At 33.7% G+C, this 23181-nt stretch overlaps 1 protein-coding gene across 1 annotated transcript in view; it reads right to left on the bottom strand.

The window, feature by feature from the left end:
- Nucleotides 1-23181, bottom strand: part of Lrp1b (LDL receptor related protein 1B) — a 1514976-nt gene that overhangs the window by 530920 nt on the left and 960875 nt on the right. Inside the window, exons 33-35 of the mRNA XM_071619306.1 lie at nucleotides 10254-10398; nucleotides 6098-6219; nucleotides 4296-4427 (exon numbers count right to left, since the gene is read on the bottom strand). Coding sequence (XP_071475407.1) covers nucleotides 4296-4427; nucleotides 6098-6219; nucleotides 10254-10398 — 399 coding nt within the window. The remainder of the gene's footprint in view (nucleotides 1-4295; nucleotides 4428-6097; nucleotides 6220-10253; nucleotides 10399-23181) is intronic.

Raw genomic sequence — 23181 nt, 5'->3', positions numbered from 1 at the left:
ATAAAATAGATTTTAAGCCAAAGTTAATCAAAAGGGATAAAGAGGGACACTACATACTGCTCAAGGGAACCATACACCAACAAGACATAACAATCATAAATATATATGCCCCAAACAATGGTGCAGCTATGTTCATCAAACAAACTCTTCTCAAGTTCAAGAGTCTAATAGACCACCATACAATAATCATGGGAGACTTCAACACACCTCTCTCACCACTGGACAGATCTTCCAAACAAAAGTTGAATAAGGAAACTATAGAACTCAATAACACAATTAATAACCTAGACTTAATTGACATATATAGAATATACCACCCAACATCAAACAGTTACACTTTTTTCTCAGCAGCACATGGATCCCTCTCAAAAATAGATCATATATTATGTCACAGGGAAACTCTTAGACAATACAAAGGAGTAGAGATAATACCATGCATCCTATCTGATCATAATGGAATGGAACTGAAAATCAACGATAAAAGAAGGAAGGAAAAAGAATATATCACTTGGAGAATGAACAATAGGTTACTGAATGATCAATGGGTTATAGAAGACATCAAGGAGGAAATTAAAAAATTCTTAGAGATTAATGAAAACACAGACACAACATATCGGAATCTATGGGACACATTGAAAGCAGTTCTAAGAGGAAAATTCATTGCTTGGAGTTCATTCCTTAAAAAAAGAAAAAACCAACAAATAAATGATCTCATACTTCATCTCAAAATCCTAGAAAAAGAAGAGCAAAACAACAGCAAAAGAAGTAGAAGGCAAGAAATAATTAAAATCAGAGCTGAAATCAATGAAATCGAAACAAAAGAAACAATTGAAAAAATTGACAAAACTAAAAGTTGGTTCTTTGAAAAAATAAACAAAATCGACAGACCCTTAGCCATGCTAGCGAAGAGAAGAAGAGAGAGAACTCAAATCACTAACATACGGGATGAAAGAGGCAATATCACAACAGACACTTCAGAAATACAGAAGATAATCAAAAATTATTTTGAATCCTTATACTCCAATAAATTAGAAGATAGTGAAGGCATAGATAAATTTCTTAAGTCATATGATCTGCCCAGATTGAGTCAGGAGGATATAGACAACCTAAACAGACCAATATCAATTGAGGAAATAGAAGAAACCATCAAAAGACTACCAACTAAGAAAAGCCCAGGACCGGATGGGTATACAGCAGAGTTTTACAAAACCTTTAAAGAGGAACTAATACCAATACTTTTCAAGCTACTTCGGGAAATAGAAAAAGAGGGAGAACTTCCAAATTCATTCTACGAGGCCAACATCACCCTGATACCTAAACCAGACAAAGACACTTCAAAGAAAGAAAACTACAGACCAATATCTCTAATGAACTTGGATGCAAAAATCCTCAATAAAATTCTGGCCACTCGGATACAAAGGCACATCAAAAAAATTGTGCACCATGATCAAGTAGGATTCATCCCTGGGATGCAAGGCTGGTTCAATATACGGAAATCAATAAATGTTATTCACCACTTCAATAGACTTAAAAATAAGAACCATATGATCATCTCGATAGATGCGGAAAAAGCATTCGACAAAGTACAGCATCCCTTTATGTTCAAAACTCTAGAAAAACTAGGGATAACAGGAACATACCTCAATATTGTAAAAGCAATCTATGCTAAGCCTCAGGCTAGCATCATTCTGAATGGAGAAAAATTGAAGGCATTCCCTCTAAAATCTGGAACAAGACAGGGATGCCCTCTCTCACCACTTCTGTTCAACATAGTTCTCGAAACACTGGCCAGAGCAATTAGACAGACGAAAGAAATTAAAGGCATCAAAATAGGAAAAGAAGAACTTAAATTATCACTATTTGCAGATGACATGATTCTATACCTAGCAGACCCAAAAGGGTCTACAAAGAAACTATTAGAGCTAATAAATGAATTCAGCAAAGTGGCAGGATATAAAATCAACACGCATAAATCAAAGGCATTCCTGTATATCAGCGACAAATCCTCTGAAATGGAAATGAGGACAACCACTCCATTCACAATATCTTCAAAAAAATAAAATACTTAGGAATCAACCTAACAAAAGAGGTGAAAGACTTATACAATGAAAACTACAGAACCCTAAAGAGAGAAATAGAAGAAGATCTTAGAAGATGGAAAAATATACCCTGTTCATGGATAGGCAGAACTAACATCATCAAAATGGCGATATTACCAAAAGTTCTCTATAGGTTTAATGCAATGCCAATCAAAATCCCAACGGCATTTCTTGTAGAAATAGAGAAAGCATTCATGAAATTCATATGGAAAAATAAAAGACCCAGAATAGCAAAAACAATGCTAAGCAGGAAGTGTGAATCAGGCGGTATAGCGATACCAGACTTCAAACTATATTACAGAGCAATAGTAACAAAAACAGCATGGTACTGGTACCAAAACAGGCGGGTGGACCAATGGTACAGAATAGAGGACACAGAAACCAATCCACAAAACTACAACTATCTTATATTTGATAAAGGGTCTAAAAGCATGCAATGGAGGAAGGATAGCATCTTCAACAAATGGTGCTGGGAAAACTGGAAATCCATATGCAACAAAATGAAACTGAATCCCTTTCTCTCGCCATGCACAAAGTTAATTCAAAATGGATCAAGGAGCTTGATATCAAATCAGAGACGCGCCGTCTGATAGAAGAAAAAGTTGGCTACGATCTACAGTCGGTGGGGTCGGGCTCCAAATTCCTCAATAGGACACCCATAGCACAAAAGTTAATAACTAGAATCAACAAATGGGACTTACTCAAACTAAAAAGTTTTTTCTCAGCAAAAGATACAATAAGAGAGGTAAATAGAGAGCCTACAACCTGGGAACAAATCTTTACTCCTCACACTTCAGATAGAGCCCTAATATCCAGAGTATACAAAGAGCTCAAAAAATTAGACAATAAGAGAACAAACAACCCAATCAACAAATGGGCCAAGGACCTGAACAGACACTTCTCAGAGGAGGACATACAGTCAATCAACAAGTACATGAAAAAATGCTCACCATCTCTAGCAGTCAGAGAAATGCAAATCAAAACCACCCTAAGATACCATCTCACTCCAGTTAGATTGGCAGCCATTATGAAGTCAAACAACAACAAGTGCTGGCGAGGATGTGGGGAAAAGGGTACACTTGTACATTGCTGGTGGGACTGCAAATTGGTGCAGCCAATTTGGAAAGCAGTATGGAGATTTCTTGGAAAGCTGGGAATGGAGCCACCATTTGACCCAGCTATTCCCCTTCTCGGTCTATTCCCTAAAGACCTAAAAAGAGCATGCTACAGGGACACTGCTACATCGATGTTCATAGCAGCACAATTCACAATAGCTAGACTGTGGAACCAACCTAGATGCCCTTCAATGGATGAATGGATAAAAAAAATGTGGCATTTATACACAATGGAGTATTACTCTGCATTAAAAAATGACAAAATCATAGAATTTACAGGGAAATGGATGGCATTAGAGCAGATTATGCTAAGTGAAGCTAGCCAATCCCTAAAAAACAAATGTCAAATGTCTTCTTTGATATAAGGAGAGTAGCTAAGAACAGAGTAGGGTCGAAGAGCATGAGAAGAAGATTAACATTAAACAGGGATGAGAGGTGGGAGGGAAAGGGAGAGAGAAGGGAAAATGCATGGAAATGGAAGGAGACCCTCAGAGGTATACAAAAGTACATACAAGAGGAAGTGAGGGGAAGGGGAAAAATAATACAAGGGGGATAAACGAATGTCAGTAAAGGGGGCAGAGAGAGAAGAGGGGAGGGGAGGGGAGGGGAGGGGGGATAGTAGAGGATAGGAAAGACAGCAGAATACAACAGATACTAGTATGGCAATATGTAAATCAATGGATGTGTAACTGATGTGATTCTGCAATCTGTATATGGGGTAAAAATGGGAGCTCATAACCCACTTGAATCAAATTGTGAAATATGATATATCAAGAACTATGTAATGTTTTGAACAGCCAACAATTAAAAAAAAAAAAAAAAAAAAAGAAAAAAAAAAAAGAAATAAATTTGGCACAGCAATCAAGCCTAGTGCAAACTTATACAAACAGACTGCCCCGGTTTTTGCTTGAATTTCAATGAATCTCCATGACATGAGAATATCTTTATGAACTTCAGGAAATAAACCAGAAATTAGTTTTTGTCCTTGAAAAAAAAAAAAAAAGAAAGAAAGTTATATTTCTATCATGCTTAGTAAATCATATTAGATTTATACTTAAATTATAATTAAAAAGTTATTTACCAGCATGGAAATCTATTCCCACTGCAAATGAAGTTCCCGAGATGGGCATCAAAGCATCCATTTTGTCACTTGGTTCAAGAGGTATTCCCCTGATTCCCTCATGAACAGAGTACATGAGAAATGATTCTATACCTAAATTAGGGGGGAAACAATATAAAAATAAATATTTAAAATTAAAATAACTCAATCAGTATTATTTAAATTAATAATGTATTTCTTAGTCTTTTAAACAATTTTTGATTGAACACTACCCTTTCTTACTAGCTAAAAGGTAGGGAAATCATGGTTTTCATCTTGAGTGTACAACATGATCTCTAGCAGGTTGGTTAAAACAGATTCCTGAGCCCCTTTCCATGGGCCCCATAATGTGGAATTCTGCAAAGTTCCCAATTGGTGATGATGGTATTAGCATGGGAACATCATTTCCATAACCACAGAGATAATTATTTATTACTGTTGCTGTTCTAATATATATCTAGATTTTTTTAAGGAAGAGTAAATTTCTTAAATCCTTTAGAACACTAGACATGCACCAACTGTTTATCTTTTGCTATTAATATCATACTTTTCCAGCATTAAAAGCATACCCTAAAATAAGCACATAAAAATAACCATACTACCAGAAAGTTATATGATAATCCTTATCAATTTAGCTAATATATTAGAAAATACTTATATATTCATATTGTTTTATTAACATCAAGATTCCTAGATTTATATCTGTTTCTGTCTTTTTTTTTTTTTTTATTCATGTGGTTTGGGCATGTTAATTTCTCTGTAGTTAAGTTTTCCCAACTATAAAATGGTAATAAAAGAGATCTACCTCATAAAGTTATGAGGATAAGTGAATTACATGTATAAGGTGCTCAAAACTAGGCCTGACATATAATAAGTACAATACAAATAATTTATTAAAATTCAATAAATAATAATGCTGGCATATAGTTTTTAAGTAATATAAAAGATAAAATTTAGCTCTAATCACCAGATATAAAATATCATTCCAGAACCAAAGTTCTTTGGAATAATAGAACTAGAGATTATAAAATAAGAAACAGCAAAAATATTTTTAGGTTGCATTTCTTTAGTAGAAGTGCTACTGTCCCTAAATTTTGCAAACCTAGTTCTTATATTCTCCCTTATGCCTTCTATAAATTAGTTGAAAAGTAAACAAAACTAAATCAAACTATACATTAATTATGGCCAATTGACCATTTCTTTTTATTTCAATTTTTGCCTATTCAAGTTGAATATAGAAGCTACTACATTTGGTTAATGTTTGATAGTAAACTTCATCTTATTTTCTTTGCAGGAGATATTCTATGCAAATGTGTCACATAAATAGTTGTTAAATTATATTACTAACAGAATTTAAAGATTATGCCAAAAATAATGTAGTTATGTGTGTGTGTGTGTGTGTGTGTGTGTGTGTATATATATATATATATATAATTTCTTTTCAAAGCAAGGAATATAAATTTTTTCACTTCTAGGAACACAGTTTACCCAAAATATGTTTAAAACATATGCATAATAGTCATTTGATTAATGGTCATATTAATTCTCCTTAATTTTGAATAGTAGCTGGAATTTTTTTCAAAGTTAGGAAGTCTTAAAATAAAAAACAGTGATACTTCAAATATTTCTGATATACTAAAATTTTACATGTATAAAACTAAGCAGTACACCATTTTCCTATTAACAAGATAATATTATTTTTCTAATGTTTCACTGACTTTGGTTGCATAAAATCTGCAATCTGGTAGATTAAGTAAATGCATTAAAACTAAAAATTTTCATACCTTGACATGACATGCGGTTCTTTTGGAGATAATATCCCACTGTACACATGCAAGTCCTTGTAGTTTCAGATGTTGGTAAACAAAGCTGTGAGCATCCACCATTATTTAGGTGGCAAGAGTTGCTGCCTACATAAAGGAAAAAAAAATACACAAAAAGAAAAAAAGAAAAAGAAAATTAAAAGAGTTATTCAATATCAAAAATTTAGCAAATATTTTATGCCTTTAATTCCTAAATGTAGCTGCTTCATATTGATCAGTCTCACATTTTATTCTTCCAAATAATTTGAATTAGCAAATTATAGTTAAATTTTGTCCTTCAGAAAAAGCAAATAGAAATACATGAAAAGATTATAGTGACAGAAAAGCAAAAGAGAACTGATTATTCATGAACACTATCGTAGTTCTTTGATATGATGTAAGAACACAGAAATCGGGAATGTTTATTTTTTTTGATTTGGAACTTAACTTCATCTCCATAGTTATTTCCTTTGCAAATATATTTTATCCAAATGTGTCACATAAATAGCTATAAAGTTATATTACTAATACAACTCAAAGATCATGTCATTTAAAAAACGAGGCATGTGTATGTATAAGTACTTTATTTTTAAAAAATAATAAATTTTTCCATTCCTAGAAACATAATTCTCTAAAATATATTTAAACACACCCATAAGAGTCATCTAATTAATTGGCATATTAATTCTCCTTACTCCTTTACAGTGTCAATGACAAATATTAGTCAGGTAATCACAGGTAGGCATTCTATAAAGATGTTCTTTTGAATTTACTAGGCCCAATATGCTAATTAAAGCTGTAGTGTAAAGTTTAGTAATTTACAATCTTACCAAGCAAGTTCATTAAATATCCCATCTTTACAACATTTTTATTATTCTAGGACATGCAATGCCATTTACTGGATGTTCAAGCTCTGATACTAAGTGCAATAAATCCAGTGAGAATTACAAAGCATGATGAAAGCTATATATCAATAGCGCTCTATGGGAAATTTAAAATACCAATGCAGTTCATTATTTCTCATCTCCTGAATTCAAGATAGTCTGATGGGATTTAATTGTTCATTCAAACCTGTCACAATCTCTGTCATTTTTGAAATGTGAAATGCTCTCATTTGGGGAGATTTCTCATAGGTGTATCTACCACATTCTCTGCTCATTTCTTATAGATATTGTTCTGTCAAGGCTGAACTTTACCTTAAGTAACCCAAAGTTTTCAAACTGTTACAATTATTTTCTAAATTAACTAATGAAGACTAATTGATTCATTTCTTCCCCCCCCCCCAGCTTACTAAAGATGATATTTCAGCTCTCTTGTTTTTTAAAATAATAAGACAATTATATTAGTATGTGTGCAATAATTCTTTATTGGCCATATATATATTTTGTTGTATAGAAGGCATGTGGATGAACATTAAAATAATGCCTATCTATAGAGATATGCATATAGATAGAGATTAGTTTTTATGCCAATCTATAACAATACACATATAGATAGAGATTAGTTTTAACTTTCACTAAAGCCTGAACAACTGTAAAGAGATTGACAGATTATACCTAACTATAAAGTATGAAGAAATACCACACGGAGAGGAAAAATAAGGGGAACAAAGTAAAGAAACAGGTTAGGGAAGAGAATGAATTCATAAACATAAGACAAAATGAGGGGTTGTATAGCTTTGATAATATCAAAAGTATGTGAAAAGAATAAAACAGGAGCTTCTGGGATGGTACAATTTTGGGGGGTAGGGGTACCAGGAATTACATTCAGGGACACTCGACCACTGAGCCCCATCCCCAGCCCCATTTTGTATTTTATTTAGAAACACAATCTCTCTGAGTAGCTTAGTGCAACTTTTGCTGAGGCTGGATTTGAACCCTCAGTCCTCCTGCCTCAGCCTCCCAAGCCACTGGGATTACAGGCATGCCCCACCATGCCCGGCTACAATGGTACAATTTTTAATATAATTGCAATAATAGCAATTATATTAAATAACATTAAATTGTATTAATTATTAATTATTTAATTTAATTAAATATGTGTACATATGTATATTATATAATACATAAATAATATATAAATATTATATTTTATATAATTATTTAATTATATTATATTATATTGAATAATATAATTGCAATAATAGCAATTTTAATACATTTAACACATTTTAATAACTGTGGGGAGATAAAAAATTAAAAAGTATTTACAAAGTCACTATTTATAGTAAGTATCCTTTCCTATTAAATATAGGTGAAGTGGGAAATAATATAGTGATTTTTATAGTAATAATTCATATAGTGATTATCTATCAGGTTAGAAATACTAGCTTGAATTGAAATTTTGTAATGATATTGATGTTCAAACCTCATGCCCCAAATGACTACTGGAGCTAGAAAGTCCATTTGACTAACAAGAAGTCTCAGCTCTCCAGTGATCTGTGTCAAAAATGATAAATGAATCAACTAATTGTACTTTGAAATCCAAAGAGATAGTAATGTTAACACCTTAAAGAGTCCTAAATTGCTCATATTTCATACTAATGAAGCTTTTAAGCTACCTGCAGTGATTTTGTTAATGGGATTGTCTTTAATACAGATGATTTTACCAGCATATTCTTCAAGAAAAAAAATGGTATTTTCACTGCATATTAAACTTAGTCATATTACATCTTTAATTTCTAAGTGCTAAGGGTCTGTTCATAGTGTATGGCACATTTATCTGTACTTATAGGGACAAATTTTTAAAATAAGGATAATCTGGTTAATAAAAGTTAGCAGGCATAGTGGCACACACCTGTAATCCCAGGAGCTGGGGAGACTGAGACAGGAGGTTCACAAGTTCAAAGCCAGCCTCAGCAAAAGAAAGGAACTAAGCAACTCAGTGAGATCCTGTCTCTAAATAAAATAGAAAATGGAACTGGGGATGTGGCTCAGTGGTTGAGCACCTCTATTTTCTTTTATTTATTTATTTGTCTGTATTTATTTATTTATTTATTTATTTGGTGTTCAAGCCATCAAATACATGGTCTCACACATTTTAGGCAAGTTACTCTTCCACCCGAAATAAGCTCAGTAATCATTTCAGATTAATTATTGAAGTAATTATTTTTAAAATTTTTTTTAAAATTTGTTTTCATGAAAAAACAAATATATTTCCCTCTGAACCTCACAAGTAAGGCTTCTAGAACAAATCTGCTCCATCCTCATTGAAAAGCATTGCTTTTCTCCATTTTCTCTCCTGTTGTGCAAGCCGGCACTCAACTGATATCTCCAATAATTCCTGCCTGATGGTTGTCACCTGTCTTCTGCAATACAGATCCCGTTGGATCTGAATTCTTCCTCCTATTCTTTTCTGTTTTTGTCTCTCTGCCCCAAATCATTTAGATGAAATCATTACATAGTGTCCAATTTTTTTCATGAAGAATTTCCTAGAAATAAATACATGAAACTGAAGATTTTCATGGCAAAGACTAAAATAAGGAAGTGGAATACAGAATTTTTTTTTTTTTTTTTTTACAGGAGAGAGTTCTATTAATGTCATGAATAATAAAGCAAAAACTAAGAAAGAGCCAGCAGGTGTATAGTTGTACAGGATGGCAGCTCTAATCCAATTGCCATTTGGGCAAGGTGACAAATCCACCTATGTATACCATCTGTTAGTTCTCTCACTCCATTTCACTACACACCATTTGGAAAAACAAAACAAAAAGGCTAAATGCTTATAGCCAAAGAATTCAATGCTTTTGGATATGAAATCTTTACATCTTATATCCACTTTGTCTACTTGAAATTCCATAGTTCATTCAGTTTCTGGGCTTAATTGTATTTTGTATGTATTTCGCTGGGATATTTTTTTATTCTATTTTCTCATTAAAAAAAAAAAAACACTAGGAACTATCTCTTTGAAGACCTGACACATTAAGATATGTAAGGCCATTTTGTTAATATTTTAAAAGTTCATTATGTATCATAATACATAACTTTTAAAGACATTTCTCCTATAGTATTAAGCAACATTTTCCTTTTTTTGTTAAATTAGAAGCAAGAATAAAAACTTCTATTGCTGGAATGAGGAAATAGTATGAAAAAAGAGAACATTATATGCTCAAAACATGGCATGAATTTCCAAGTGTGACTTGCCTTGCTGTGCTTCTTTATCATATACTTTCATATGAACAACCCCAGAAGTCTTGTTTCGTAGGATGGTGGGGTTTCTTCCATCTCTTTTGTTACAGGTTCCCAGCTGAGCTAAGTTTTGGTCTGCCCACCAGAGTTTCTTATCTATAAAATAAAAAAGATTTTAAAAGGAGAATATAAATATTTTATTAAATAAAATAAATAGCTATTAAAATGTAATACATTCTGATTTATTTTGTTCTATTTAAAATCTAAGGGAGATACTAAAATCACATTTACTTTGAAAAGTGCAAACTACAGTGACATATTATTCAAAATTTCCTCCTCCTTTCCCAAGTCTTTAACTTTTCTTTTCCCAAAAAAGAATCAATAATATTTAATATATTATCTAATACATATTATATTGATAGAAATAAGCATACTTCAAATCAATATGTAATACAGAATTTTTTTATTTTTATACTTAAACACAACCATAGTAGCTTTGTGCTGTATGTGTAAATAAATAGCAGAGTCCAACAAAATAGCTAAAGAAAATTACAAACATGTTGTTCTCTAGCTTTCTGTTTGCTAATTGTATTTTAGTTTTTAATAACTTTTATTTTCCATTACTGGATTCTTCACAATTATAGTAACTATTTTTATTTCTTGTGCAGAAATACTTGCAGAGAAATACTCCTTTCACAGAAATACTTGCACAGAAATACTCTTTCTTCAAAATTTTATTAATTCAAAGTTATAGAGATATGATATCATGACTTAAATTCTAGATGAAAACAGTTTTGCAAAGAAAAAAATTGCTTAAACATTAAGTAATTAGTGAATTATTTTTTAAAAAGGGTAATACAATTGTTCTTGGTGTTATTACTCTTTGCATTTTTTTAGTGACCCAGAAGTTAAAACACTATACCAGGACAGAAGCAAGTATAATTCTAATAAATGTTATTTGTTTTCAGTTTTCTATATCAGCCTTTAATAAACCACAGAAGACTTGCTAAGATTGTGATGCAGGACATAAATATTAAGAATTTTGCAATGTAAAAATAAAGTTTTCATAAGCAAATAAGACGTTGATTTTAGAAAGAATATTCTCATAATAAATGACAAATAATAAGATGATTTTGAAAATGAATAGCAAAGACACATTTAGCATAATATATATAATTAGAAAATGACTAATAAAAGACCAAAATCATCTAGAAAACTGGAAAGGGTGAGATTAATAAGAATAATAGAAATTATTAGATTTTTGTCTTTCATATCAGAAAAAAGCATGATATGTAATATTACGTATACATTTGATAGAACCCTGGAAGAACTTAAACAGCTATAAAAGATCTGTTTTTGAAAGTGAGACTGAAGCTGGAAGGGTTAAATTAAATGATATTCTGTTAATGACAGTCTTTTTGATTATTTTGTTATTATGTGTATATTACTTCAGAATTTATAAAATTAATAAAAGTAGTAAATTAAAAGCAAATTAAAGACCTGGCAAGAGGAATATAAGTGTAGGGCTCAGAGCCTTTCTGGCTGGTCTCTGACACAGAATAGGTCCAAAATAAGTTTTTGGTTTTCAAAGTAGCCTAAATCAAAATGTGTTCCATTTCTATCTCCTAGACAAAAGCACCTCACCATGGAGACATTGCTAATTGAGTGAGGCTCAAGGTCATCACAATGGAATTCCAGGAAATTTTGTTCAGGACCAACTTTAACTGAAAGCACCACTCAAAGAATTTTCCTTCATTACTAACCCATTAGGACCCAAGGGGCCTTGAACAGGAACAACATGACACTTAAACTTAAAACAGTCAAGAGGCTGGATGATTTTCAAAGATGTATCTCTGTGCAAATTCTCATGTTTCAGTAAGCTATGACCTAACATATCATGACTCAGGATTCCATTTTTTCAAACCTGAATTTTTTAACAAATTTCTACAGCAAGATCATACAAATTCTTTTATGATTACTTTTTTTTTTCTAGTTGCTATGGGAATTCAGTGGAAAAAAAAAATACTTCCTTGACATTCTTTCTTCCTATCTAGAAAGTAGCCACCCTATGCAGATGCTATGAATGATCACCCTACAAAAATTCCCTTCCGTTTTCAGCCTGCTAGAGAAGACTAATTTTCACAGAAAACAGTCAAAATGTCAGGTGTTCTGGGAAGTAGAGGTGACCATGTAATCCAATTCTGTATTAAACTTTTTGATCAGGTGGTGCTTCTAAGAGTAACCCAAAATCATGTCAAATTCCCAGTTACTGAGAGTAACCAATTAAACTCTAATGTGCTGGTAAAGGATTGTTAAATAAATGGGAGAAGGAACTAAATACAAAGAACCATGACCTTGAGGACTATGACCAAAGAGTCCCTGGCCCATGAAAGACCATTAGGACTTGAACAACAGGAATTTCACCAGTGACCAATGTGAAACTGAGAACACAGTTATTCTGGAAAAACTATTCTAGATTGTTATAGTCCTTTAAAAACATATTTAGTTTACTCCTAATTCTTGAGATTCTTCAAAATCTTCTAATTATATTCTGTTTCAAATTCAAAATTACCTACAATTTTTAAAACCCTACATAAATTGAATTTTTTCTACCTATTGAGACTTCTTTCTAATTCTCCATACTTATTATTTCATGATATTAATGCATTTATTTATTCCACTAATATTGTACCAATGTGGCCCCTGAACATTGGATCTTCAGAAGTGTGAACCAAATTAAACCTCTTTTTTCATTAAAATTTATCCTGTTTGCAATGTTATGCTATTAGAAACAGAAAATAGACTGATACCAGCATCTATTATGTGTAAAATACCATTCTAGATGGTGAGAAATTGATAGTAGACAAGACAAATAAGGTAGGTGCCTTTATAGACTCTATGTTCTAGTGATAGAGACAAAGATGAATGAACAAATATAAATAATAAATAAAGACTGTGATTAATATCATAATAGAACTAGGCACATTCCATTATACCACACTGCCTTTCAATGGAGAAATATGAACCCCAACTTTAGAGAAGTATTTCAAACTCCCACATAGTGACACCTCTCTTCCTCAGTGACTCAAAGTTCTCTACAGACAGAATTACATGGTTTTATATAATTGTGGCTTTTTTTCTATATTTCACTTGTACTAACGTTGGCTTCTTATCTAGAGAGAAAAGCTCCTGAGAGCAAGAATGCTGCTTTGTATTTTTTGTATTTTTCACAGAACTTTGCCTTCTTTTGAACTGAACATGATGTACATATTCCCTAAATACCTATGAAATGATTGGGGAAATACATATCCCTAAAAATATCTCCCATTACAACTCATAACTTATAAAACATTTAAATAAGACCCTTTCTCCCAGCATCTGAGAATATTCTCTTTTCCTTTTTATATATTTCAATTTTTAAAGATCCTCCAACTTAAAGTTATTTGTTTTTTACTGTAAGTACTACCTGGATTCATATTCAGGTTGTCTCAGTTTTTTTGTCTTATGCTATTAATGACAAAAATATGCTAGAAATTTCAGAAATTATTAGCATTTTAAAAGTGCTTAAATCATATATAAGTGATAATGAGAAACTGTGCTTTACTGTTACATGCTTAGGTTACACAAACCTTCATATTCATATGCTTGAATCTGAATCTCCAATATCTCAGATTGTGACTGTATTTATAGACAGGGTCCTTAAAAAATAGCTCAGTAACTATTATGTGTAAAATACCATTACACATTTATATATTTTATATCAGCCCATTACTGGGCTTATATAAAATTATAAGCCCAGTAACTCAATAGCCTGAGGAAGAAAGATCCCAGTTCAAGGTCAACAGGCTGGGGAACTTTATATATATATATATATATATATATATATATTGCTGGTGATGTGTCTCAGAGGTAGAGTGCTATTGGGTTCAACCCCCAGCACCTCAAAAAAAATAATTAAATTAAAATGTATATGTTATGGTAGGTCCTAATCCAACATAATTCAGTATGACTGGTGTCTCCATAGGAAAGGAAAATTTGGATGCATAGAGGAAAGGCCATGTGAAAACAAAAGAAGACAGCCAGCTACAGGCCAAGGAGAGTAACCTCAAGATAAACCAACCCTGATGACACCTTGATCTCAGACTTCCCACTTGCAGAATTGTGAAAAAAATCTCTATTACATCATCCAGTCTAGGGAACTTGGTTATAGCAGCTCTAGCAAAGTGATATATTTGCTAATAGAGATTTTGAAGGAATCTTGAAGATTTTACAGAAGGGGGAAAGAAAGTGTCAGTCTAAACCTTGTCATAACAATTATATACAGTAGAATAGATAATACTATTTAATAAGAATCTACTAAGTTCCAGACCTTTTGCTAGACTCTGAGCACAAGAAAACTTGTTTCATTTAATCACCATAAATGATTTATGGTGGTGTTTTCTGCAGGGTCGGGGACTGAACCCAGGACCTTGAACATTCTATGCAGGTGCTCTACCACTAATATACCTCCTGTTAAAGATGAACAAATGAAAAGCAGGTAATCAAAAGGTCACACAAAAGGAATGTGACAATAACTTCCAGTCAATATTACTTAAATTTCGACACTATTTCCACTACAGAAATGCACTATACATAAAATAGTCTCACACTGGACCTAATAATACTATACTCTGCAATGCAAACATAATTCAATAAATACAAATTACAGTTTTATTCTAAATAAAAGAAGTTGCATATACAAATGTTTATTATAATTCTGAAATTTTGTTAAGAGCTTTACATCTTAAAACACATCATCAAAATTTATAATGTACTTTTGAAGTTATTGATATTATTTATTTTGATTGAATTGTGCCAGAATTGTTGAGACTCATGAGTTAAAATCAGATTTTCTTAAACACTAGACTTTCACCTTTAAAAGAGAAGATATAATTCCTAGCTACACTTGAATGTCAGATAAAACACAAATAATTTATTAGTATAAAAATTTTTATTGTTTGTTTGAAATTCGAGTTCAACTGAATGTTCTGTATTTTATCTGGCAATTTTATCATCTCTGCTCTCTCTTAGAACAGCAAAATTTACAAGAAAGTAATGAAAAAAAAAGCATAAAACTACAAAAATAAGAAATAGGAGAAGGCCAAGGCAACAACAATAACAACAACAACAAGAACAAAATAGAAGTTTAAAGGTAGATTATAATTGGTGACTGATTTTATAGATAAAATGAAAATCTAGACCTACAAGAGGAAGAGGCAGATGCAAGTTAATTTTCACTGCAGGACTTCAAAATTGATCATAAATTGTGGGCCTGAAGACATTTAAAATGGGAATATAGGTGTAATAGATGAAGGGCGATTGTTTAGTCTAAGAAGCCAAGTACAGTGTAGAGTTCCCTCCTCAAGCCTCGTAAAAAACGATACTGCCCAGAAGGACAATTGAGGAGGCCCAGTGAGGATTAAGTAATAATCTACATTAAAGGATGCCAAATTTGAACAATATCTGTAATATATACAAAGTGGGTTAAAATGCGGATTGCTGGGGATTCCAGAACTGATCATTCTGTAGGTCTAAACTGGGGTCTGAGATCCTGAATTTATGAAAAGCACAGGTGATGCTGAGGTCCTGCTGCTGCTGCTCATTCCGTGTGTCTTCAATCCAGACAAACATCCGAATCACCTAGAGAATCTTTGAAAACATGCCTGGGTTCTGCCCCCAGATTTTTATTTCACTGAGTTGTTTTGACCTATGCGGCTAATCCTATCATCATATTTCAAAACTCCTGCTACTCAAATGTACAACTAAGGTTAAGAACCACTGACCAAGCCCCCGGTGCCTTGGCATGCACCTGTAATCCCAGTGGATCTGGAGGCTGAGGCAGAAGGATCCCAAGTTCAAAGCCAGCTTCAGCAACCAAAAAAGAAAGAAAGAAAAAAAAAAAAAAGAACTACCAAACAAACTGCTAAATCAAGAGACCCAGGCTTTATCTCCCAGATGAGATATTAAGAATTCTCTCATTTGGGGAAAACTATTTAGCCCAATACTTTGAAGAAACTGATAACTGAGAGGTTCCGTCTCCCTACTGAAAGAAAGAGAGAAAGAGATGGAGGGCGAGGGAGAAAGGAAGGAAGGAAGAGACGGAGGGAAAAACAAATAGATGAACTAAAACCTATCAGTGTTTGTTTCTTTGTTTATTTATGCCAGGGATAGTCAGGGCATATAACCATTGAAACACATCCACCACATCCCAGCCCTTTTTATTTTGAGACAGAATCTTGCTAAATTGCTTAGACCCTTGCTAAATTGCTGAGGCTGGCTGTGAACTTGAGATCCTCAGGCTCCCCAGCTGCTGGGATTATAGGCATGTGCCACAATGCCTGGCTCAGTGTAGGTACTTTAGATGAGACTTACTGTTACATATCCCTGCCTCTTGAAATCACAATTTCCAATAATCATGAGAAGGATAAAGAGAAAGTCAAGAAAAAAATAGATAACTGAAAAATGACTACTGTATTCATCAGCTTTTCATTACTGTAATGAAATTCCAGAGAATGGTTAACTTTATAGATAAAGAGGTTATTCAGCTTACAGATCTGGAAATTTAAAGTCCAAATAGCATAGTGCATGCTATGTGGCAAGAGATACACCCTGGCTGCATCATACCATGCCGATAGCAATGGCAGGAACAAACGCTGAAGCAAGATAATTATGTTCTGAACCAGGAAACTAAAAGACAAGGAGCAGCCAGGCTTGTTCCTTTTATAAGAATACTGTCATGATAACTCAAGGGTCACAGTCACAGGAGAAATGCCTTCTGAGGGCAGGATCCCCAATGACCCAAGCACCTTCCACTAGGCCTCAATTCTTAAAGGTTTCATAGTACCTTTCTTTTCTTTTTTTTTTTTTAATTTTTTATTGTTGGTTTTTCAAAACATTACATAGTTCTTGACATATCATATTTCACAGTTTGATTCAAGTGGGTTATGAACTCCCATTTTTACCCCATATACAGATTGCAGAATCACATCAGTTACACATCCATTGATTTACATATTGCCATACTAGTGTCTGTTGTGTTCTGCTGCCTTTCCTATCCTCTACTATTCCTCCTCCCCTCCCCTCTCCTCCCCTCTTCTCTCTCTACCCCCTCTACTGTCATTCATTTCTCCCCCTTGTATTATTTTTCCCTTTCCCCTCACTTCCTCTTGTATGTACTTTTGTATAACCCTGAGGGTCTCCTTCCATTTCCATGCAATTTCCCTTCTCTCTCCCTTTCCCTCCCACCTCTCATCCCTGTTTAACGTTAATCTTCTTCTCCTGCTCTTCGTCCCTACTCTGTTCTTAGTTACTCTCCTTATATCAAAGAAGACATTTGGCATTTGTTTTTTAGGGATTGGCTAGCTTCACTTAGCATAATTCATAGTACCTTTCAATATCACTACCCTAAGGGACCAGACCTCCAATCATGTTGGACACTTTGGGAACATCCAAACTGTATACAAACCATAACAACTGTATTATAACCAAGAGGCAAAACTAAACAAACTAACAGGAAAACAAGAATAATATTCAAAGAAAACAGAAGCACCAGCAAAAATTGAAAATAAAATAAAACAAAATTAAAATGAATGAATAGCCTTACCCAGACAACAGAAATCACATGCTTGGAGCAATAGTAAGATATAAAGACAATTTAAAGAAACTAAAATTTGAACCTTTGGAAATTAAAAGCTTTAGAGTTGAAATATAAATTGTGATAAAAGTTTATATTTGAAGGAATCCTCAAAGAAAATTTTTTTTAAAAGAAGGGAAACAAGAAACAGAAGATGAAGTTTAACTGTCTGAGTTACATGAATTTAGAAAGAGAAAATTGAGAAATAGAGAAAAACTATCAAGGACACAACATTGGTTTTCAGAATTGAAGGACCTGAGAATTTAGACTGAAATAGCCATATATATTCCAGGTATGAAGGAAGAAAAGGGACACACAGTATCATAAAATGCTAGAATAAAGAGGGCAAATAAATGATTCTAAATTTTTTCACAGAGGAAAAAAATGGTGAATGATCAAAAGATAAAGTAGAAGAATAGCATTAGACTTCTTATCTGCACATTAAAATTGAGAAGACAATCAACTGATCAAAATAATTTCCAACACAGATCTCCATAAACAATTAATCAATTTAAAGTATAGAACAAGACATTTAAGACAACATTGTCTGTAAATTCATCAGCACTGTTTCTCAGAAAGCTCCTGGAAGCTTGACTTCACTAAAACTTAATAACAGTAGTCTGTGGAAGAGCATGTGGTACCTAGGAAGAAAAGACAGGCAGAAAAGAAACCTCCAATGTGATGATAGGATGGTTCATAGATTCCAAAGATGATAGCAACAAATCTAGAGATGAAGGTTCCATACAGAAGCTGAAACTCAGAGAATTTCAGGAAAAATGCATGCTGAGGAGAGGGCTTGTGAGAGCTGCAGCTCCAGATTCCATGATATCAAGTCAAACAATAACCACAACTTTTAAAAAATCATGAAGCATGACAAAACCTATCCAAACAAATAGCCAAAGGGCTTCAGATGGTATCTGTAGATTAGGGATTTGGTAGAGAGTGGGAAATGCCCATTTTATGTATAACTATCCATCCCTTAATCTTCACTCCTTATATCTAACTGCATAAAACACATTTCTACCTGAATGTAATGAAACCATCTCTACAACACCAAAGTAAAACTCATTTTATTTTTCCTAATTATTGCTTCTTTCCTAATTATGCTTCTTTTTCCTTGTATGAGAGGATGAAGATCCTCTCATCTGAGGTAAATATCAGTCATCTTTTTCCTCCCTTCCCAACTTCATTGTCTCTCCCAAGCCCAGTCTAACCTGAGAAAACTCTCTTAACTTTTTACCCTTCTTATCCCAGGGATGCATTGTACAGAAACTCTTTAGTTCTGTGTTTCATAACTTCCCAGGTTCCTGACTATCATTGCTCAAGAAATACCAAAGTGATCTTTCTGGAAGGTAAATGTGAGCACACTGCTCTGTCTCTAAGCCTTTTCGTTAATTGGTCCTGGTGGCACATGCCTGCAATTCCAGTGACTTGGGAGACTAAGGCAGGAGTGTCTCTAAGCCTTTTCGTTAATTGGTCCTGGTGGCACATGCCTGCAATTCCAGTGACTTGGGAGACTAAGGCAGGAGGATCACAATTTTGAAGCCAGCCTTGGCAACTTAGTGAGACCCTGTTTCAAAATAAAAAGTAAAAAGGCTTGTGGATGAAGCTCAGGGGTAGGGTACCCCTGGGTTCAATCCCTAGTACCACAAAAACAAAACAAATTAAAGGCTTCCTCCTGCCCAACCCTTTAACATGAGACAAAGGCCAACAACATTAGATGCCTGCTTAATTTTCCATCACCAGATTACTGTTTTCTGTGGTCTGTATTCTAGGAACACCGAATTGCAATCAATTTTCAATTTTCTGTGACTAGATTAATCATAATATGACAAAAATATGGAATAACAAAAAGGCAGCTTATTTTAACGGAAAAATACAACTGCCATGAACTAGTGAAAGGCCTACATATTAGACTCTAGTATTTATAATTACAGAGGAACCATTACATTTTTATATCGTACCTATTGCAAATCAGGAACGCCCCTCCACCTGGACCATCAGAGGTGGATTTGTCTGAATGCAATCCTCTGCTAGCTTGTGAGCTGCTCTTTGAGGGAGTAGTTTTCTGCATTTTGTCTGTTTCTTGTGGCAGTGAAAGGACCAGAAGTCTCCTTTACTTTTCTTTTTCCAAGACTTTTTCTTAAACAGATAATTTGGAGGAAGACAGGGAAGGTGGTATGGAGAGCATTGCCAAACAAAGCTCAGAATTTATTTTGAAGAATTTGTGACCTTGAACTGACAGATATGGCCCTAAACTCTTTTCCATTCATTGTTATAGTGAGTGACTTGCCTCATTGAGAGCTGAGAGGGCAGATCTGGGTTATGTGGAGGAAAACTTGAGAATGGCAGGTAATTTAATTTCCAAGTTGATGGCTTGACTGTATTGCCAGTGAGCTAGTATTTGTGCAATGATGAAGAAGAGAATGACAGTGAGAGACAAATTCAAAAACTGACAAAAACAAGACAGCTCTGGTGGACTGCTTGCTAGGATATTTAGAAAATACAAAGCAGGGTTTATTCTATGAAAACTTACGTTCCCTACAATTTCCATTAGAAAAAATCAGGAAAAGAAGAGGAAGAGAAAGAGAGTAGGAATAAAGAACCATTCATCTCTGATAACAAAGTTAACTATTTGAACAATTTAATGAATTACAGTTGTATTGGATGTGCATCTTACATCACAGCTGTGTTTGTGTCTGAACTATCTTAAGATGTCCTCCTCCCATTTTTTAATCCCCAGTTATTAGGTCATAGTGTTTATAGTTTCCAAAATAAATTTTTGTACTAAGATTGTTCAGGGATGTTTTACAACTGAGCTATATTACCAGTCCTTCTCTATTGTTTATTTTGAAACACAGTCTTGCTAAGTGGATGAGGTTCTTCTAAGTTGCCAGGCTAGGCTTGAATTAATGATCCTCCTGTCTCGGCCAAGTTGCTGGGATTACAGGCATGTGCCACCATACTTGGATCCAAAGTAACTCCCAAACATACCTATTATAGTTTCAATATGATTTGAGTAAATATTATAGTTTCAATATGATGTAAGTTGTGAATTAAATTGATGATGATTTTTAGAGGTGAGGCCATTGGAATTAAGATTAAATAAGGTGATGTGGGTAGAAGCACCATGATTGAATACTGGTGGCTTTATAAGGAGAGGGAGAAAAGAGAGGATCAAGATATGTATATACCCTCTGTATCTTGCCATCAGATGCTCTGTCCTGCTTTGGAACTCTGCCCCCAAGAAGGCCATCTTCACATATGGCTCCTTGATCTTAGACTTCCAGAACCAGGAGCCAAAATCAACTTCCTTTTATTAAAGTTACCTAGTCTGTGGTACTGTGTTATTGACAACAGAGAATAGATTAATACTATTCCTGTGCTTTTTTGTATTTTCCTCAATTTATTTTCTTCATTTAGAAATCATACATACATGATACAGCTAACTGTGTTGTCTAATGATATGCAAAATGATCATCTATTAGGATAAGGTACATAAAATGTCAGAACTTCTTTTTATAAATTAATGTTGTAAACAAGTGTTTACTTATTTTTATTCATTTATTTTATAGTTACATATGTACTGTTTAAGAAAAAATTTTGAGACAATCATTTTGCCCCCCTGTTAAAAAGCTCAGAATACAACAGACCTAACTAGTATGGAAGTATGTATAAACGTAGATGTATAACCAATGTGATCCTGAAATCTGTACACGTGGCAATATTAGAATTCATAACCCACTTGAACCAAATGTATGAAATATGATATGTCAAGATCATTGTAATGTTTTGAGCAACCAATAAAAAAAAAGCTCAGGTTAAGCTGGGTCAAAGAGAGTAAAGTTAATGGATGATCTTCCCCATTATGGAAAGGCCAAGTGTGCATAATCTACATTCCTCAAAATTCATATATTAAAACTCTAAACCCCATGACTCTATTAGCAGATAAGGTATTTAATGAGATAATTAAGATTAAATGAACTCACAAGGTGGTCCCTAAACCAAAGGGAAAAAAAAATGGGAACATGAACACAGAGAGAAATACTACATGAGGACATAGTGAGGATGTGGCCAAGAAGTTCTTAGGAGAAACCAAAACTGCTGATACCTTCATCTTGAACTTCCAGCTTCCAAAACTAAATGAAATAAACTTCTATTGTTTAAGTTCACCAATTTATGATATTGTGTTATGTAGCCTTTAGAGACTACTATACACCGTCATATCAACTTATCATTAAGATAGGAGAGAATACTATGTGATTTATTATAATGGGTTTGAGACAGTTGGAATGTCCAGTCAGAGAAGAAGCACAGGATCCACTGAAGGAAATCTCAGCCTATATAAAATCAGATCTCATTATTACTTGTACAACATATTCTAATTGCCTCCCATCAAATTATTTCTTTAGACCTCTACCCCATTTTTACCACAATTAAACTTGTAAAAGCTATCAGAGTTTCTCAGCTGAACTCCAATAACAACCTCCTAGATTTCTCCAGCTTTTAATCATGCCCTATCCCACAACTGACCTGTCACACAGTATTAATTCCTTCTCTTTAAATATAAACCCAGGTCCAAAACTTCTCTGTGGAATCCTTCACCTGAGTAAAGTGCTCAGATTTACCAGTGAGCATCAGTCCCTCAGAATTTCTCTTCTCTGAAATGAAGCTCCTGCCACTCTCACCATATTATCTACAGCATACCAAGCACTTCTAAATTTCAGAGGTATTTTGTTTGTTTGTTTTTCTCTGCCTGGCAAGGTCTTACTTAGAAACTTTTACAAAATTAAATCTTTCTTGTTATTCAGGTCTAAGATCAAATAGCAACTTTTCAATGAAGGCCTCTCCCAAACTACCTTTTTACTTCACACCACTTTTCTTCTGACATTTTTGTACATATTTATGCATTTACCAAATACTTCACCTAAATGCAAGCTCTATGAAAGCAGGGTTTTGAGTTGCCTTTTCTCAAATTTGTATCTTCAACATTGAGAATGTTACTTTTTACTCGACAGAAATTCTGGTTCTGAATATACTTTTTGGCTAACAGTGGATGCCCCTCAATTCACTCTAGTGCCTAGAAAACATCTGGGAAAATAACTATGAATAAGAAAATGAGATGAAGGACTGAAAATGTGACCATTTAGAATGATTATCTGATGAGGTGTGCATAGCTGTTAATGGAGTTTTCTTTCTTTTTTTTTTTTTTTCTTTTTCTTGGGGGGAGGGGCATGGTTTTGTTTTTATATTCTTAAATAAATGTG

This window comes from Marmota flaviventris, chromosome 11 (assembly GCF_047511675.1).
Source record: "Marmota flaviventris isolate mMarFla1 chromosome 11, mMarFla1.hap1, whole genome shotgun sequence".
Lineage (NCBI taxonomy): Eukaryota > Metazoa > Chordata > Mammalia > Rodentia > Sciuridae > Marmota > Marmota flaviventris.
The sequence above is the reverse complement of the archived record's forward strand: the minus strand, read 5'-3'. Positions and strand labels throughout refer to the sequence as shown.